Below are 19,243 nucleotides of genomic sequence, written 5' to 3' on the forward strand. Positions count from 1 at the left end.
ACGAGTGGTACAACAAAAAACATCCCATCGGTCAAAAATAATGGTCATATTTAAATTCACAATAAAACAACCCTGTTTATAATGTTGCAATAATATGTCCAGCCTAACATTAAATAAAATTGATTGTTTAACTAAGGAGTGTCCCAATCTGATCTCATTTTCCGAACCGCTTTATCCTCACTAGGGTCGCGAGGGGGGGGGGGTAGTGTTGGGGCACCCTGAATTGGTGGCTAACCAATCGAAGGGCACAAGGAGACCAACAACCATTCACACTCATATTTAGTGTCCAATCAGCCTACCATGCATGTTTTTGGTATGTGAGAAGAAAACCGGAGTGCCCGGAGAAAACCCACGCAGGCCCGGAGAGAACATGCAAACTCCACACAGGTGGACCGACCTGGATTCAATTTCAAATTGACCATTAATGTCCTCAATGGCACCCAATGGCTTCAATGAGTGGCCTTAAAGCAGGGGTAGGGAACCTATGGTTCGGGAGCCACATGTGGCTCTTTTGATGGGTGTATATGGCTCTCCGCTAACCTGTGTGGTAAAATATGGGTATCACTGGTGAGAGATCTAAGTCCCGAACGCACCAATGGGAGCGTCACGCTGGAACTGTGGCGCTTTTTAAATCATATTTTATCTTCATTATACTCTTCTGCATGCAAACTCTCATTGATACTCAATGATTAGCAACAGCTCAAAATGTTCTCAAAAGAATTCAGACACTTTTTTCGTTTTCAAAATGGTGAAATGATTAATAAATGCACACATTTTCATGTATTTTTACTTTTAAATTCTTAGTATGACTCTCAAAGAATAATGTTTGAAAATATGAATTGTTTATGGCTCTCTTCGTCAAAAAGGTTCCCGACCCCTGCCTTAAAGGCTCATACCAAGAAAGTGAAAATACCTTGAGGTGAAATATGTCATTATAATTCCAACAGTCACAAGGGGAGCGTTTATTTTACACTCCGTTTCCTCCTTTGGGTTCATAGGCTGATTCACTTCCAGAACAGGAATATCTTGTCTGATGTACTTCAGCGTCCTTTCAAGAGAACCGACTTTGTAGCTTCCTGGTATATATTTAAATGGGAACACCTACACCTCAGCTAATTACACTCATTTATTATTATATTTATTATCATAACTACTTATCTAGATTAACCAACCTTGTTTTGGTAACTTTCAAGAACCATTTTACCATATTACCGCTATGCGCATCAGCCGGCGTCACCAATTCAGGGTCCTTGTGGCCAGCCAATCGTAGGGTACCTGGAAACAAACAATCATTCATATTGCGGGAGGAAATCAGAGTGCACGGAGAAAACCTACACAATCTCAGGGAGAATATTCAAACCTCTCACAGGGATGACCCACCTATGATAGAACTTTTTATCCCAGGACTGCGGCCGACTCGCCAACCACTCGCCCACTGGGACGTTTTAATATCATAATGAATAATTTTCTTATCTTATTTCTCTCATTTGTGTTTGTTTCTCAAACCTTTCATTCAAAATTGGAACACTTCAATCATTTTTAAGGGGTTTAGTTGGTAATACTCTGATGATCAGGATGGCCCGGTGGAGCGAGGGGTTAGCGTAGGGGCCTCAGAGCTTTGGGGTCAGGGGTTCAAATCCAGGATCAGGATGGCGATCCAGGTGTATGAAGTTTGCATGTTCTCGCCAGGCTTGCATGGGTTTCTTCTGGGTACTGCAGTATCCTCCCACATACCAAAACATGCATGGTAGGCTAATTGGACACTAAAATTGCACTTAGGTATTACTGTGAGTGTGAATGATCGTCTGTCCCCTCATGCCCCACGATCAGCTGGGCACCGATTCAGGGCATCCTCTGCCTTATGCCCGAAAGTCATCTAGGATTGATTCCAGCGGCCTTCTGTTTCAGTGTATATATTTAGATAATCACAAAATTAGAGTTAATATGACTTTGAAATTCCAATTAATTTTGTGAGTGACCAGCGGCCATTACGAAACAGTAAACATCAGTGAATCCTGGGCAGTGAATATGGTGAAAAAAAGAAATTGCTTGAAAACTGGGCAATGGTAAGCTATTTCAGTACACGCTGGATTAGTTGTTAATTTGAGATCTATATAATAGTGGACGTTTATCAAACGGCACTGACACAAGATGGCGGACGCGTGTCATTTTACAAAACGGATGTTTTATCTACTAGATATATATGAATGCACTCTGCGGGCTGGGAGCAAACTGAGAGAAGAAGAAACAGAACGCGGAAGTAAACAATCACGGGTTGACGTGGAGCTGAGCTACAGATTGACACGGGTGGAACCACTCTGATTTCGATAACTCTTGTCGTTTCGTGTCGCTTTACGCGACTTTATAGCGTTTTGTGTCGTCGTTGCTCCCGCCCCGTATACAAACGCTTCATCCTGCACTGAAATGTTGGCGGCCGCAGACGCGGCGGACGCCAGCCGACCCTTCGCCGGTCTGGCGTCGGTGTCCATACCCGAGGACATCCCGGTGGAGGGCGATATCTCCGTCCCGACGACCTCGTCCGGTGGGCGAGATGACGACGAGATGTCGACGCTGGACGAGCCAGTGAAGGAGACCATCCTCAGGGACTTGCGCGCGGTGGGCAAAAAGTTCGTGCATGTCCTGTACCCCAAGCAGAGCTCGGAGCTTTTGCGTGACTGGGACCTGTGGGGACCGCTTCTACTCTGCGTCACCCTGGCGCTGCTCCTCCAGGGGGGTGCTGCGTCCCGGCCCGGTGGCGACCAGGGCGGGCCGCAGTTCGCTGAGGTACGTACGTCAAACGCTCTATTTGCGTTCAATGGTTAGGATTCAGTGCAGTGACGACAAAAGACGTCCAATCCATTTAGACTGGGGCTAGTCAGCCGTTAGACACACAGAGAGACAGACGACCAATCGCACTCACAATCATACCGCCAGCAGGTGGGAATAGATCCCACTCTTGCCCGCATCTAAGTCAGGCCAGGTAGCACTACTACACCATCAGGTGGCTAATTGTCAACTATTCATCAACGAACTAATCAACTATTTTGATGGTCGATACATTATTTAGAACCTCAACCCATTTTTTCAAAATTTAAACATAAAAAATCTTGTAATATATTGTTATATTTAAATATATATACTATAAAAAACATGAAAATATAGTACGGGTGGCCCGGCGAATGAGTGGCTAGCGCTTCGGCCTCACATTGGGGGACGTGGGCTCTAATCCAGGTCGGTCCACCTGTGGGGTGTTTGCATGTCCCGGCCCCAACCGAACCTGAAGTAATGATTGACATTTTAGGAGGGCTCCCACCTCTGGCCCGAAGTCAGCTGGAATTAGGCTCCAGCACCCCCTGTGACCCGAGGATAAAGCAGTTCAGAAAATGAAATGAAAAATAATAGACTGTAATATTAATTTTATTTTAACATTGTTTTTTTATTAGAAAAAATAATAAGTGGTAAATATTTTCTCCTGTCTTTTCCAGGTTTTCGTCATCGTGTGGTTTGGGTCCATTATCATCACGCTGAACTCCAAGCTTCTGGGCGGTACCCTTTCCTTCTTCCAGAGTCTTTGTGTGCTGGGCTACTGCATCCTGCCACTTACGGCAGCCATGGTGGTCTGCCGCCTGGTTCTCCTGGGCAGCGTGGGTGCTGTCAGCTTCGCCGTGCGTCTGGCTGTGGTGACAGCGTCCTTTGGTTGGTCAACCTTCGCTTCCACCGCCTTCCTGGCAGGCAGTCAGCCGCCCAACCGCAAGGGACTGGCGGTCTACCCCGTCTTTCTCTTCTACTTCGTCATTGGATGGATGATCCTCACGTTCTCCCCAGCCCAGTAGAAAAACAAAAAATGAAAAGGTGGAGTTATTATGGGTAAAAACACAAAATAAATGTAAAAAATATACATACACACACACACATCTAAAACTGAAAGAGCTAATGGTATGATTTTCCAGTGAAATTGACTGTGATAGACACTCCATCCTTTTTCAACAGGAGTGCTCCCAGTGAGTGAACGCTCTATTACAGTCGATCATAGACATTGGATTGGATGTCTATCAGTTGAAGTTGAGTTGGGCTATCATGTTAAGTGATACCAATAATTTCTGCTTTTATTTTTATTTTCTCTTTGTACATACAAAACACTTTCCTTGTAATATTTGGAAAATTAGAATAAATGTATTACATTGAACACTTTGCATTTGAATTGCACCATCTGTATATATAATTCATTAATAGGAAAGTATATATATAATTTTATTTATTTTACTTTCGTCGGTATCCATGAGTTTACTTGCCTCCCCACATGACCACCAGGTGGACCATAATATATAAGAAATTCAGGCGACTATTCTACTCGACTCTCAATTGTTTTTTCCCCATCGATCATTTTAAAACAATAAACATTATAAAAACTTAATCAGGTACATATAACTAGTGAAGGCAGAAGGTTGCGCTTTTTCTTCGGACTCCGCTCGTGCGCTTGTCAGAAGGAGACCCAAAGAAGAAATACCCGCGCCCTGCCACCGGAAATTTTGTGTAAGAACGACGTCACATCCCCTCTGTCATTTCCACTCATTGAAACCCTCTAGTAGAGAATGCCAACAATGGCCGACGCCGCGTTATATTCCTCCGCCAACTTGGACATGCGACCATAGGTTCAGAAAGGAAACTCCGATGTATATACTACTGGAGTCGTCGATGAGCATGTATGGGTCACGAGAGCGGACGACGTTATATGAGGCGGACGATGCATCCTACGAGGCTTAGCTTGTTTTGATGCCAAGAGCCGGGTTCCGGTCGTAGCCGGCGAGGATGTCGGAACTCCCACCGCTGCCACCGGAGCTGTGGGTGACGGTGCTGAACTTCCTTGGCCCCGCCGATTTGCAGGCAGTGCGTTGCTCATGCCGAGCCCTGCGTGTGCTAGCCGACCATCCATACCTGTGGCGGGGCCAGACGGTGGTGCTCTCCGACCTGCGCCGCTACACTTTCGGCTTCTGGGAAACGTTGCAGCGGCGTAAACTCACTCGCGTGGCCGTACGCCACTTGCGGCGCAAAGAGTGGCGGCGCCTGGTCAAGTTCCTTCCGACGCTGAGCGCCGTGGCATTTGTCAATGGCGGCCGCATATATAAGCAAAAGTACCTGGACCATCTACTGCAGTTCTCCGACGTGAGGGAGCTGGCTGTGCGAGATGCCGCCTGGGCGGAGCCCATGCTGGGCCCGGCCCTCGGCCTCCACCTGAGCGCCGAGCTCACCCATCTCAGCGTGTGCAACGTCCGCATGCGTTCCGCCGCCGACTTTGTCCGTTCCTTGGCCGGCCTCCGGAACCTTCGCTACTTGCTCTTCCACCAGCAAGGGGAAGGCTGTGGTTTGGACCGGGTGCGGCCGGTTCCCCGGGAGGACTTTCACCAAATGATGACTAGCCTGTCCAAGCTCAAGCACCTGTCATGGGGCATGAGAGGCGAGCCCCCGGAGCCCCTGCCCGAAGACTACCTGAGCCCAGTCGACCCGCGGCGCCCAGGTAAAACCGGCCATTTACAAGGCCTGCCCTGTAGAGTTCTGGCACCGAGAGCAAAACTATTGTGTGTAGATACCCCCAGAGCCCATTCACATGGCAAATTCTATATATATATATTTTTTTGCAAAAACATTTTCTATAAATAATAATGGTTATCATTTAATAGTTAAGGCCCAGTGGGTGAGTGGTTAGTGCCTCGACCTCGCAGCTCTGTTGTCCTGGGTTCAAATCCAGTGTGTAGTTTGCATGTTCTCGCTGGGCCTACATGGGTTTCCTCTGGGTACTCCGGTTTCCTCCCACATTCCAAAAACATGCATGGTAGGCTGATTGGACACTAAATTGATCTTCGGTGTGGGTGTTTAATGTCTCCTTGTGCCCTGCAATCGGCCTTAGTGTGGTGCGCCTTGCTGTGCAGTGCGCCTTGCTGTGCAGTGCGCTTAATATATGGAAGAAAATGTAAAATGTGTCATTCATTGAGGGTGTGCCTTAGTCGTGAAAATACGGTATTGGGTATCAAGAAGTTGCATTTTATGAAAATCTTCTGAAAACAGTAAAAAAAATATCTTAAACCTTTTAACTTGGGTTATGTTCATCCAGGTTTTTGTATTTTTTTAAAACGTCATTGTGATGTAAATTTACACTTTCTTTTTGTGAGAAGTCTGCTTCCCAATGGTGTTGTATTCAGTTGATTATTCTAATTTTATTTTTTTCATATTGCTCAACAGTTTTGAAGGCAAATTTATAAAAATAAAAAATACATTTTCTTCCTGTTGTACTATTCATAACTCCATAGTGTTAGGAGGGTGTCTTATCTGGTATTGCACCACAGAACAAAAATAAATGTTTTTTCAATTATATTTTCTATTCTCTTTTTTGAAGTAAAGGAACACTGTTTCTTTTATAATTGATTGACAAGTAATTTATTTACTTATTCACCAAAGTTTGAAGTTTCAAATTTGAAAAACAAAAGATCTGATTGTTAAAGTGATAATTATTGATGTTGACTGATAACATTTTTTCTAATCAGTCATTTTTGTCATATTGCCAAGGCCTACAATAAATTAATGAAACAACCCATCCCCAAAATAAAAAACAAAAGAAAACATTCCAAGAATGTGCACTAATTGGAAGTTGTGGATGTGTCCTCTGGATTCAGATTGCCCGTACGGAGGCCCGGCTCTGAGCAGCCTAGAACTGGTGGACTATCCTGAGACCATCCTTCCATATAATGCGTTGCGGAGTTTGACGTCCCTGCGCTCCCTGACTGTGCACTACCGCTACATCCGCGACGGCCTGGACTGCCGCCTGGCGTCCTGGCTCGCCCCCCTCAAGCGGCTGGAGACCCTCAGCATCGTGGGTGAGTCACCCACCTGTCAAAATGAGCTTGACAATGTTGCTCGACAATGTTGCTCTCGGCCTCTCGTAAACAGGCGGGAACTCCCTTTCGCTGTACACCAATACCATCCCGGCAAGCGTGACGCGGTTGACGCTGCGAGTGGCCATCACACTAAAGGACTTGGACTCCATCGCGCCCAAAGTTATGGCCCTGGAACACCTGGACATTGAGCAGAACCGATCCAGCGGGAGCCTATGTCGACGCATCCCCATGTTGTTCCCGCAACTGCGGACGCTGCGTATACGGTGTGGAGAAGAATCTTGATTTTATTTATTGCTTTTTTTAAGCATTTATTTTGATTGTTTAAACTCTAGACTCCCAATTCACATTGGCTGGAAGAGCTGGATGAATGTTCATTAATTTGGATGTCTAGCACAGTCCATGGAACTAAAACATCAGCATTCACAGCTAATACTCCCAGTTTCCAGTTTTTTGGACTAAAAAGCGCATTAAATTATAAGGTGCACTAGTGCATTAATACACTGCATTTGTCATTTTTTAGCTTTTGTGTTTATTTTTATTTTCTACTTGACTAATGAGTGGTAAATCTACAAAATACTTCCCATTATTAATCTAATTGCCCTAGATTAACTGAAACAATAGGTGTACTCAAAAATCCAGATATGATTTACTGACTTAAAACAACGTAAATACGACTAGAAGTAATCTAAATACTTCTAAATAATAATTTGATCTCAACTCTTAAAACTGTTAAAGCACTTTCTAAAAGTAATCCAATTACTCCAACAAATACTGTATTTTCTTGCATATACGCCGTATGTGATGCGCAAAAAAAGATGACTGAATCAAGGTTATGGATTATATGCGCACAAATTAGACTTGACATGCACAAAACTGCAAGGTGACAAAGACGAAATGCCATAATGTAAGACAATGCGGCCGATAAGGTCATTTATTTAAAAATAGAGAAAACATAAAATGCCAAACAAAATTTATTTTGATGTTTATGAATGAAATTAACAAAAAATTATCTAGCATACAACGTAAAAAAAAACTCACTTATGTCTGCCATTACGTGCTCAGGCAGCCACCATCTTACCGTAGTTAAACTCTGATTGGGCAAACTCGACTAGCCTTGATACGTGTTCGTAGTGTTTACCATGTCTGCTCATTCCCAATAGTTGTTAAGGCTGATCGAAGAAGGTCTTGTGGTTGATCATTAAAATATCACCCTTGATACCTGCGTAATGTTTATCTCATACTATCATTGTACCACGAGACTTGAAGACTGCTACGGACACACTTCGTGGTTGTACTGCTCACGTGACTTATATTTGAATTTGTCAACATGCAGGCTACACTCTTTCGGAATGTGCAATCCAGCAGAATATCCTTTCGGTTCATACAGTATCTCACAACTACCACGCGTGATGATTTTCCCTTCAAAGTAACACATTTGTACTCCCTATCAAATTTATGAACAATGAGTTGAAAATTGTAAATCAGGACGCTTATACGAGAGTAACTGTAAAATTCAATGATTTAAAGGCAATTTTAAACGTGCGGCTTGTACGCGGAGGCTGCAAGTGAAACACTCCCTTAAAATAATTATTCTATTCATAAAAATAGTCCTTATATCACGTAAATTGTACATAGTAAATCACTCCCAAAGTCATCTATTTACTCTTAAAAATACCCACCTTGACTTAAATAATGTCAAGTCTGCAAAAAATGCTTATCAGTAATCAAAATACTCTTACTAATACTCCTTAAGGGACTTAAATACCCCTAAATTGACTAAAATACTCCCCAAAGTAGTCTTGTGATGCTAAATTTTATTTTTAACAATTATTATTACTAATACTATAGCATCAACAAACCACAATGAGATGTGACGTTGTGTTCCCTCCCCACATCTCCTGCAGGTTCTTCCGCCGTGAGCCCAAGAAGGACCTTCTGAGCTTGCAGCGTCTTCGCCACCTTGAGCGCCTGGAGCTTCTGGTGGAGCGCTCCTTCATCCTGCGGGACTACCTGAATGGACATCCGTGGCCCAGCCCCTGCGTCCAGGAGCTCATCGACCAGCTGGTGCAGCTGTCGGCCAATCGTATCACGGTGGTGACCGCCATGCGCCGCCGCAACCCTCTCCGGGAGTGCAACTGCGTCTGGGAGGGGGACTGATCCCCACGCCCTCAAAAATTGTCAAAATGCACTTTGTTATGGCGAGTTGGAACAGACCTCGGCCTGCCATGTCTACCGGGACTTGACGGACAGACTATAATGGACTACCTATGACTTTTGGACTTTGCGCATCAAGGTAAGGTTTGGCAAATGAGAAACCCAAAGAAAAGGTAGGATAGCATAAGGAAAGGGTACGACTGCTCAGAACTAGATGAGACAGGATAGCAAACGGTTAATTAGGTAGAAAAGAGATGACAGCCAACAAAGGGTAAGACTGCACAGAACAGGCAACAGTCTGGAAAGAAAAGACAGGAAAACTTGAGAAAAAAGGGTTGAGGATAGACACCACCGAATAATGTTCTTTTTTTGGGACAAAAGACAGGAAAGTACAGGTGAATAAAGGACAAAACGGGGTCAAGGTACGACTGGATAGCTAGTTTTCCGATTTAGAGGATTACACCTGTCACGATAACAAACCTTTGGGCGATATATCGTTTCATAAGTTGTTGCCAATATGCCATATTTAAAAAAAGAAAAAAAATGACCACTAAGGTAGTCATTCTAATACATCACCCATTTATTAAAATGTGACAAATGTTCATTGATGAAAAACACAAACTATTTAAAAATTACTAATAAAAGAATAATGTGAAAACTTGGTAAGTGTAGAATGAAGGAATCAGGTGAAAAAACAGTTAAGTGTTAACTTGATCCAAAATAGTTCATTTTACATATTTCTATATATGTTCATTAATATGTATTGTCTTTTTTAAACAAATCAGACTTAATTTGCCTTAAAGTAGTAATGCTAAAGCTGTACAGTGTTTATTGTATAGTTTTTTTTCTTATATTGTACAGTTGAACTTTAGTTCTATGGCGTGTGGATGACCAATAAACATATAAGGACCTGGAGTCTTACGTTTATCCAATCAGTGAGACAAATTTTAACATAAGGCTGCTGATTGCATGCACGTGGCGATACATCGTAAGATGAAAAAATTACAACCTAATTTTAATTTTTATTAATAGTCTTAATCCATATCGTGACAGTTTATATGTAGTATGTATATGGCAACAAAGTGTTGAGTTGGGAAAGACAGTGATAGATCTTTAATACAACTTCAGGAGTAGGTTAAGAAAGAGTGAGATCAATTTAATAGAAAATAGGTTTATTACCAGACTGCAGGATGGGGCGAAAGCTTGAACAGCTGTGAACCGCTCACAATTGGTTGTCCTTGCAACTCTCTCTGAATGAACAGTGGGTCAGTCTTTATAGTATGGTTTCTATGACAACGACCAAACTCTAGGCAAAGTCTGATTAATCAGTGGTGGGTCTGCATGACAACGACCAAACTTTGGGCAAAGTCTGATTAAACAGTGTCAAGTCTCCATGACAACGACCAAACTCTGGGCAAGTTTCTTATGACAACAATGTTTCTATACTTACAAAAACTGATACAATATGAACAATATAAAGGGTTTCCTATGGTTTTATGACACTACTTGCTGAGCAATAATCTTTCCAATCAGTCTCCTTAAATATTTTTTTTTCTTTTTCAGTGCCCCAAATTCAATTTCGCAGAGCAGATTATTTGTTCCTCCACATCAAGTTTGACATTTGGAGTACTGCTGCCGCATTTTCATCAAAAATGTGCATTTGACAAAATATTTTTTTCCAAAGTTTGTCTCCACCATCCATGAAAAGGAGCTTGTTGCGATTTCAGAAATTGATTTCAAATTTACAAATCCTTGTCCACCTTGATATCTGATCGATTGATTATATCTTGGTGGTTAGCCAATCAAAACAAAAGAAGACAGAACCATTCACGCACTCACCAGACACCAGTGGTCTGCAAATTAGCTATCCTATCAGCAATAATTCTTTGGAATTCCATTTCGTCCAGTCTTTGTTTTGTTTTTTCCAATCTCTCTCTGTCACTCTCTTTCTCTCTGCCTCTCTCTGTCACAATCTCTGTCTCTCTCTCCGTCACTCCTTCAGCTGCTCCTCTCACGCTTTCTTTTCTTGTGCAACTGCAATAATCTTTTTTTCATGCTTACAAAATCTTGTTATACTTACAAAAATCATTTATATTCGATTAATCAGTGTCAAGTCTCCATGACAACGAGCAAACTCTGGGCAAGTTTCTTATGACAGATGTTTCTATACTTACAAAAACTGACACAATATGGACAAGCAATTGCCAAGCGACTTTGTCATTTTATCTAAATGCTATCTTACAGGCCATGCAGCAAAAGACAAGATGGGTTGGGACAATAACGAACAAGACAAATTAGGATAGAGCAGGATATTAAAGACAGAACAGCACAACAAAGGACAAGACAGGAAAATTGAATAACAAAGCTCTAGTGTTAGAAAAGACAGAAGAAGATGGGACTGGAAAACGCAGGGTAAAACAACAAAAAATGAGGTACATTAAGAATGAACTACAGCGTTAGCGCAGGATGGATTTTTACTGAAAGGTGGGAAAAAGTACACAGTACTGACTTCACTTCTTACTAAGTGGATGTCAGCCCTGTCAACTTTGAATTTGTGCATTTATCTTTCATTGGCGGGAATATATATGTCTTGGAACTGAAATCCTGGCAGTGAATGATCATGTGTAAGTGCTATTGACAGGAACAGGTGTCCAAACTATTGTGACTAGGATCCTGTGGCAGCCATGTCTACCTAACGCCTGCTAGCTTAATGCTAACATATGCGAAATGAGTAACTAACTGGGCGACTGCAATAAGGACCAATGTTACAGTGATGATCATGGACTGGAAAGCAAGAAGTGGACATTATGTAGAAGAAAAGGGAGAGAAAAACTATTGAACAGTGATTTTGTAAAAATGGTTTATTATATTTTCTTGGCTTAAAGTTTATTTTGTTTGGTGTAGAAAATGTGATGTCAAGTGGACTTGCAATTTAATTTCAATAATTTTCAATAAGACATACACACGATTTACCTGCTGGGATGTAATTGAAAAAAATTGAACAGGGTTTTTTGGCCGCAATGTGAATAAATGAACTTTGTTGGTCTGCATGAATCGGATTCGCAACCAATTTTTCACATTCAAGTTTTCAGTTGTTAGAACTCCATAAGGTGCGTGTATGGTCCGTTGGTTTGGATGTGGAGGACCTGCCGGTTCCCGTATGTGCCGTGTTCCACGCTCACCCCAGCCGCCTTCACTTCCTTTTGGCACAGGGCCACAAAGCGTGCATACAGCCGCAGACCATCCTCCTTGGCGACATTGTTGTGGTACTGCATGGATCGCCCTTTAGCTTTGCCCCCCAGCGTGGCCTGGGGGACCACTAGGAGGCTGCCAGGAAGGTCCAACACAGAAACCATCTTGCCGGACGAGGATTCACACAGACGCACGTTGAGCAGTGTGGAAACTGTCAGGAAAATGGCAGAACAGTAACTACTGTACTTTCTTGCATATAAACTGCATTTTTAACAAAAAAATACATGAACAACATCTTTGCCTCGGTTATCGCAAAAGAAGGTTTAAATATGGTGTAACGAGATTCAAAAGGTGTAATGTAAGATTCAAACGGTGTAACGTAAGATTAAAAAATATTTTTAAGTTTGTGTATAATAATCTAAGTTCATTTCAGTTAAATTCAAAGTTTATATTACGAGCGCATTGCTGTCAAGTCTCTTGTCCGCGTCATGATGCAACCGTCTGTACTGAAAAAGTCACATTTTAGTATTTATGATCAAAACGTCTAGATAGGTATTTGTTACTTTGTGAGTAGGTAGTGAATTAGAATGAATAAATAAAAATGTTTCTTCATTGTAATATCCTGTTTTTGTTGGGAGGGAAGGAATGGATAAATTTTTATTGAGTTATTTTCTATGGGAAAAAAAATATCTGTGATACGAGTTAATTGACATACGAGTTCAGTCCCGTAATGCATTGAGCTTGTTGTATCTCAAGGTATAATAAATAACTTCCTCAAAGTGTGAGGGCTGGCTGTTAATGCTCATGTTTCGGCGAAATGAGTGCCTTCAACAAGGTTGAAAAAAAAAATTGATGTGAAGAAGACACTCACCTACTTTGGGCAATATTTCTTCTGTTGCACCTTTAAAAAAACAAATGTAGATCACCACGCCCCTTTCGATCTGTTAACACAAAGGGATTCCAAAATAATTTGCATTGTATGTGCCAAAAGTCCTTGCTTTTCAAAACAGTTATACTATAGGCTGCTAAATCCTGAATGTAAACATTACTAGGGGTGGTGTAGCATTATGATTTCCTGACCTGAACCCATTGGGCTTGTTCATGCTCGTCCCCTGGTTTCACCTGCAACCGAGCCTCCAAACATTGTTGAAGGACCGTGCGGACCACTGGATCGGGACAGGAGCTCCCGTCCGCCATTCTGTGCCCTTATGGTACCACACAAAGTACGGATTTTAAGGAGAAAGTATGAAAGAAATACGGGAGATTATCACACTACGTGAATTTAAAATTGTGCCTAGAATTGGAATTTGATTTGTGAAGCGTGAATTGCATCGAAAGCACTTCCTGGTTACGTGACCTTTGAAGATCAAAGTTGCGCTTGTCATGAATAGCCCAAAACAAAAGGTTTTTTATTTTTTTTACAAAAAATATGATTCTAAGTAATCGCATATATTTTCATGAATAAAAATGTAACCATCTTTTGTTTTAAAATATTTTTGTCTGTTTATCAGCGCAACGTTCACATCCCTGAACTGAATTACCTAGTGAGCATACAAACATGGTGCAAATGACGTACTGCAGACTTTCCTGTTTCATTACAAAATATGCAAACCAATTATTGATTTCACGAGCTGGAAAACAAATAACACCTGGCTCTGCCAGCTGTTTGCAGTTTACCCGGTGTAACGTAAGTATTTGCAATTTTTCTGGAAGCTATTTGCATTTAGCTAGCGGAATAGTGTCAAGTTAAGTGTATTGTGTCAACGACATCAGGATTACCCCTCCATCATCAAATTTTAATTTGCTGATATTCCCCTTCAAGGTACAGTTATTTGGCAAGTCATTTTAAAAGATAATGTATAATATAACATTTTATTATCCATTAAAGGCAATATAGTGACTGTTTACTTTCGCTTTAACTCAAATTGATGAGTTTGTCAGCACAAGGACCGGAAATGCGGTGAGTGTTCTTGTGCATATTTACGACACTTGACCGTTACCACTCAAATTCAATAATGAAACCTTAAAAGTCTCTTCGAGACACTTATAGCTTATAAAGTTTGTGAGGAATGACAATTGCCAAGACACAACACGGATTCATTACAACTATTAAAGGAATCGAAGATTGTCTTACGACAGCCTTATAAAATCCTTTATAACATCAGCATTAATGTTCATCGTTTTCTAAAGTTGCTTGGAAAAGTCTTATTTTGGAATAAACAATAATAACACACAACTCAAATTCAACTGCTTTCCTAATAGATTAACCAAAATTATCATTCATTCATTTTGAACACTGGTTAGGGTGTGCCAATTACTTTGAAGTTGATCCATTTGTTCATTCATTCATTTCCTCATTTGGTTTGCGGGGGGTGCTGGACCCTTTCCCAGCTAACTCCAGGCCACCCTGAATTAGTGACCAGGCCTACCCTGCATTATTTTGGAATGTGGGAGGAAACCGGAGTACCCGGAGGAAACATGCCAACTCCACACAGGTGGACTGACCTGGATTTGAACCCAGGACCGCAGACCTGTGAGGCCGACATGCTAACCACTAGCGCCTGTTACAGAATATAAGCAACAAAATGACTTTAATTTCATTGTATTACGAGTTGAATAGTGTAATAATAGAGTCCATCATCTAATGTTCATTAAATGTTTATTTTAATCTATTAAAAGTTTAATTTTATTCTCATAATATTAGGATTTTTCTCTCAGAACATTACAATGCATGACTTGTAATTTGCCGTGGCACACCTGACCATCTCTAAGCACAGTGGTTGGGAAACACTGCGGTCAGGAACAGGGGTGAAAATCCACTCTCAATTCATGCTAAAGCTTATTACAGACAAACCAAATTCACCAGTGTCATACCATGGATCATTATTTTTTAATCAGCCTGTATATAATGTATTATTCCAACAAGTCACCTATAAGATGACGAATTTGTGTGCTTATCATTTTTGAGCAGAGGTCAATTGACGCCAACGCATTGCATGAGAGGCAGAAGCAGCAAATGGCTCGAGGCCTTCCTAAAAAAAAAGCCATTGCGGGTGTCAGCCAGGTGCTCGTGGTGGCGTCTGGAAAAGGCGGCGTGGGAAAGTCCACCACGGCGGGTGCGACACGCGACAATTCGACAGTCGGGTTTGCGCTGGCTGTATTTTTTCAAATGTCTCTGTCGTTTCTTTGCAGTCAACTTGGCACTGGCGTTGATGGCCAATGAGCCGGTGAGGAAATTGTTTGTTCCTCTGAGTATAACTTTGTCCCTATTATATCATTTCGGGTTGTTTTTTTTCTGTATTTCAGTCCAAGTCTGTGGGTCTGCTAGATGCTGACGTTTACGGTCCATCGATTCCCAAACTGATGAATCTGAAGGGGAACCCAGAGCTCACTGACAGTAACGTCTCAACTAATGCATCAATCAACGTCTTTCATGTGTTCTGATTAATGACTATGTAGTAAATACTATGTTTACTTCAGCTTTGAATCTCACACTACCAATAACACAAAAAATACGCACTATAGAACGCACCCGACTCTTTAGTGTCACTACACAAGTGTAACGGCTGAATGCAAGTTGATACTTTGTTACAAGTCCAGCTGTTGTTTTCACAGATAAATCATTTCAGTCGGAAAAAAAAACCTTATGATTCAAATGACCAAAGTGGCAACATTCAACAACTAAACATGATTGAAGTTAGTATGCTTAAACCATAAATCTACCTTTAAGTAGGGTAAAACCATACAATCCAAAAAACACTTCATATAATTAGCATTTTTACTGATTATTATAAAGATGACATAAAAATTCTAGGCTTTTTGTTGTTGTTACCCAGGCAACCGGATGCTCCCACTCATCAACTACGGAATTCGTTGGTGAGTGTTTTAGTCAAGATGAATGAATGATAAATAATTTATATGAATGTGCTGATATACGCCCAAAAACCCAATGTTATAACGTGGAATTTATCACCTTATCATGTCTTGGCAGCATGTCAATGGGCTTTCTGGTAGAAGAAACGGCGCCCATCGTTTGGCGGGGTCTCATGGTCATGTCGGCCCTCGACAAACTGCTCAGACAGGTTCGAACCTGTTGCTTCCTAGACATCAACGTGTGAATTTGTTTTTACGTGCGTGTTTGTGCGTATTTAGGTTGATTGGGGATCTCTGGATTACCTGGTGGTCGACATGCCTCCCGGAACAGGCGACGTACAGCTAACCATAACGCAAAGCATCCCGATAGCAGGTTAGCTCGTTAGTAAAAGTATACAAAATTCCAGTTAAAGAACCTAGAATTTTGTGGTGGAAAACAGGAAGGCCAGTATTTTCAGTTTTTTTTAATCATTTTTCATAAATCAGATCATTCAGGCATATCATGCGATATATATAATCTTTTAGTTGAATATTTTAGGTATTTCAGTACATTTATCCACTTATCCTTGTGTGAGTGTTGCGGGGGTGCTGGAGCCCTTCCCAACTAACTATGGACAGGAGGTGGGTTGAATGTTGAATTGGTTGCCAGCCAATTACAGTATTTATGTGCATTTAATGGTAATTATATTACATTTAAGAAGTATTTTAGTAGTTTTAACAGTATTTGGGTCATGGGGTATTTCTATGAGTAATTACATTACTTATAGGAAGAACAATTAAGTCACCTTACTATTAATTTAGTGTATTGATGTGTAATTAGATTAATTTTAAGAAGCATTACAGTGGAATAAAAGGTTCTTAGTAGTATTTGCATTTATAAGTAATTAGATCATCATTAGTAATTGTTTATTAGATTTAAATTAGGGAGTGTTTGATTAGTAATTAGATTAGTTTTAGGGAGTATTTTAATAGATTTGAGAGGTCACTTCAGGACTGTTTGAGTGCATCTAGGAGTAAACATTAAAATTTTAAGGTGTACAGGTGTGTGTAGACTTTGTCTATCCTGTGTACATAATAGTCTGATGTTTTTTTCACAGGTGCCATCATCGTGTCCACGCCCCAAGACATTGCCCTGTTGGACGCCCGCAGGGGAGCCGAAATGTTCAAAAAAGTCAACGTGCCCGTAAAGAAATCAAATTTTTGTTTGGTTGAGCAAAACATTTTTGTATTTGATGGCAAGTCATCGAAAAGCTGATTGATTGACAGGTTCTTGGCATGGTGCAGAACATGAGCGTGTTCCGGTGCCCCAACTGTGACCACGAAACCGCCATATTCGGGTCTGGTGGTGCGAAGCGGTTGGCGGACACACTGGGAGTCACATTATTAGGTAAAAGTCAGCCACTCTCAACTTTGGAGGACTGAGATGATGTCAATTTTGGTGTGCGAACTTTTGTGTGTGCGCCTCAGGTGACATCCCGCTTCATGTCAACATCAGAGAAATGTCTGATGAGGGGAAACCCGTGGCCGTGTCATCACCAGGGAGCTTGGAGGTAAAACTTCTCATCTTGGTTTTCTTCCATTACATTCCTTACTCATTTAAAATTAGCAGTTACATATGTTATTCTGGCATTCAATTTGTTCTTGTTTCAGGATTTATTTTCAATATTTGTTGCTGTCTCTTTGTATGTATTTCAATACTCTGGAGCTCTTAGAATTTTTACTTCAAATTTTGTAATTGCATTTTTTTGAAGTACATTTTCACTTTCTTAAAATGCCGGGCTAAATAATTGGTTTACACCCAAAAATGATTGCAATTGCATTTTTTTTTAAATTGAATGATTTTGTGTTCTCTATAATAATAAAAATACTATATGTCAGTGTATTATGACTTCTTTCCCACATGTGTCCAGGCTTTATCTTACATGGCGTTGGCGAATGCGGTTGTCCGTAGACTTGAAGAGATCAACACTTGATGGCTTCACAATGCACTCAACTGTGTACATGACAAAATGCAATAAATACGCAAAAAAATGTATGTCGGATTAAATCAAATAAACTATCAATCTTGTTTTAATATAACTTGAAGAGATCAACACTTGATGGCTTCACAATGCACTCAACTATGTACATGACAAAATGCAATAAATACGCAAAAAATGTATGTCGGATCAAATCAAATAAACTATCAATCTTGCTTTAATATATATTTGTAGTGAAGTTTGTGGAAATTATCAAAAATATGTTTTGTGGGCTGTGGCAACACTGCAGCTGGTGATTGTTGTCTATATATTTTTTTAATTTATTTACTTATTTATATTCCTGTTCCATATAGTAATTGAACAATGGTGGAATAGTGGTTCGCATAGCTGCCTTCCAATCATTTGACATGGTTTCGATTCCGGGCCAACGCAGTTTTGTGTCCCCTTTTTTCGAATGGTACTGAAATAAAGTTGCAATCACGTTATTAAACAGCAGAGGGAACCAATAGACTTAACTGTTGGAGGAGAACTTGGACAAGGTCAAAGTGATATAAACTGCAAATGTATAACTTCGTCTATTTCTATTAGTATATACGCAGTGACTCTTCAGACGGAGTACACGTGGATGTTTTCATATTTAAAACTATACTAATAATTTGCAATGTTTTAGATATTAAAAACTTTAGTTATTATATGTATGATTAGTATTTTGAAATCTGGACAAAACAGAAAAGTAGTCACAGTTTTTTCATTCTTTTTTTTTTTTTGCAAAAATTTCAAACAAAATCCTTTTCGATGATAACATCTGCATAGCTATGTCCCAACATCGATTCTTGTCGTTATTTATATGTTGACTGTATTTAAAAATAATACAAACAAACAAAATCACATTAAAAACCCATCATACCCTACTGAACATAATGATATTGTTGTTACATGACAGGACACAAAGAAGAACATGAGTGAACTGGGTTTGAACTAGGCTCATAAATCATAACTCCGGTTATTATTTGTGTGTGTGTGATAAGATGAAAGTGCCTCAGAAAGTCCCAGGTCTCCAATTAAAGATCAGGGCGTGGTTGCCTTGACGACATAACCATTGAACTTTATGTGTGCTTCCTACCAGTGTTTGTTGTCCTCCACACACCCAAATAA

General features: G+C 40.8%; 4 protein-coding genes across 4 annotated transcripts; 3 read left to right on the plus strand and 1 right to left on the minus strand.

Moving 5' to 3' along the window:
- Nucleotides 1-2,230: 2,230 nt before the first annotated feature.
- On the plus strand, nucleotides 2,231-4,186 carry yipf6 (Yip1 domain family, member 6). Its single transcript, XM_077730839.1, has 2 exons — nucleotides 2,231-2,784; nucleotides 3,486-4,186. Exons 1-2 carry the CDS (start codon nucleotides 2,425-2,427, stop codon nucleotides 3,831-3,833), a joined length of 708 nt encoding a protein of 235 aa, XP_077586965.1. The 5' UTR covers nucleotides 2,231-2,424; the 3' UTR covers nucleotides 3,834-4,186.
- Nucleotides 4,187-4,534: 348 nt separating this feature from the next.
- Nucleotides 4,535-12,098, plus strand: LOC144206097 (uncharacterized). Its single transcript, XM_077730838.1, has 4 exons — nucleotides 4,535-5,515; nucleotides 6,669-6,869; nucleotides 6,943-7,153; nucleotides 8,795-12,098. Exons 1-4 carry the CDS (start codon nucleotides 4,810-4,812, stop codon nucleotides 9,045-9,047), a joined length of 1,371 nt encoding a protein of 456 aa, XP_077586964.1. The 5' UTR covers nucleotides 4,535-4,809; the 3' UTR covers nucleotides 9,048-12,098.
- Nucleotides 11,880-13,589, minus strand: dtd2 (D-aminoacyl-tRNA deacylase 2). The gene is made up of 3 exons (XM_077730840.1): nucleotides 13,317-13,589; nucleotides 13,108-13,177; nucleotides 11,880-12,447 (listed from the first exon to the last, which is right to left on the minus strand). The coding sequence occupies exons 1-3, from the start codon at nucleotides 13,431-13,433 to the stop codon at nucleotides 12,140-12,142; spliced, it is 495 nt and encodes a 164-aa protein (XP_077586966.1). The 5' UTR covers nucleotides 13,434-13,589; the 3' UTR covers nucleotides 11,880-12,139.
- Nucleotides 13,590-13,767: 178 nt separating this feature from the next.
- Nucleotides 13,768-18,188, plus strand: nubpl (nucleotide binding protein-like). Its single transcript, XM_077730841.1, has 11 exons — nucleotides 13,768-13,923; nucleotides 15,208-15,352; nucleotides 15,429-15,463; nucleotides 15,543-15,633; nucleotides 16,073-16,112; nucleotides 16,228-16,318; nucleotides 16,389-16,482; nucleotides 17,207-17,292; nucleotides 17,376-17,496; nucleotides 17,577-17,659; nucleotides 18,020-18,188. Exons 1-11 carry the CDS (start codon nucleotides 13,795-13,797, stop codon nucleotides 18,080-18,082), a joined length of 978 nt encoding a protein of 325 aa, XP_077586967.1. The 5' UTR covers nucleotides 13,768-13,794; the 3' UTR covers nucleotides 18,083-18,188.
- The last annotated feature ends 1,055 nt before the right edge of the window (nucleotides 18,189-19,243 follow it).

This window comes from Stigmatopora nigra, chromosome 13, assembly GCF_051989575.1.
Source record: "Stigmatopora nigra isolate UIUO_SnigA chromosome 13, RoL_Snig_1.1, whole genome shotgun sequence".
NCBI lineage: Eukaryota > Metazoa > Chordata > Actinopteri > Syngnathiformes > Syngnathidae > Stigmatopora > Stigmatopora nigra.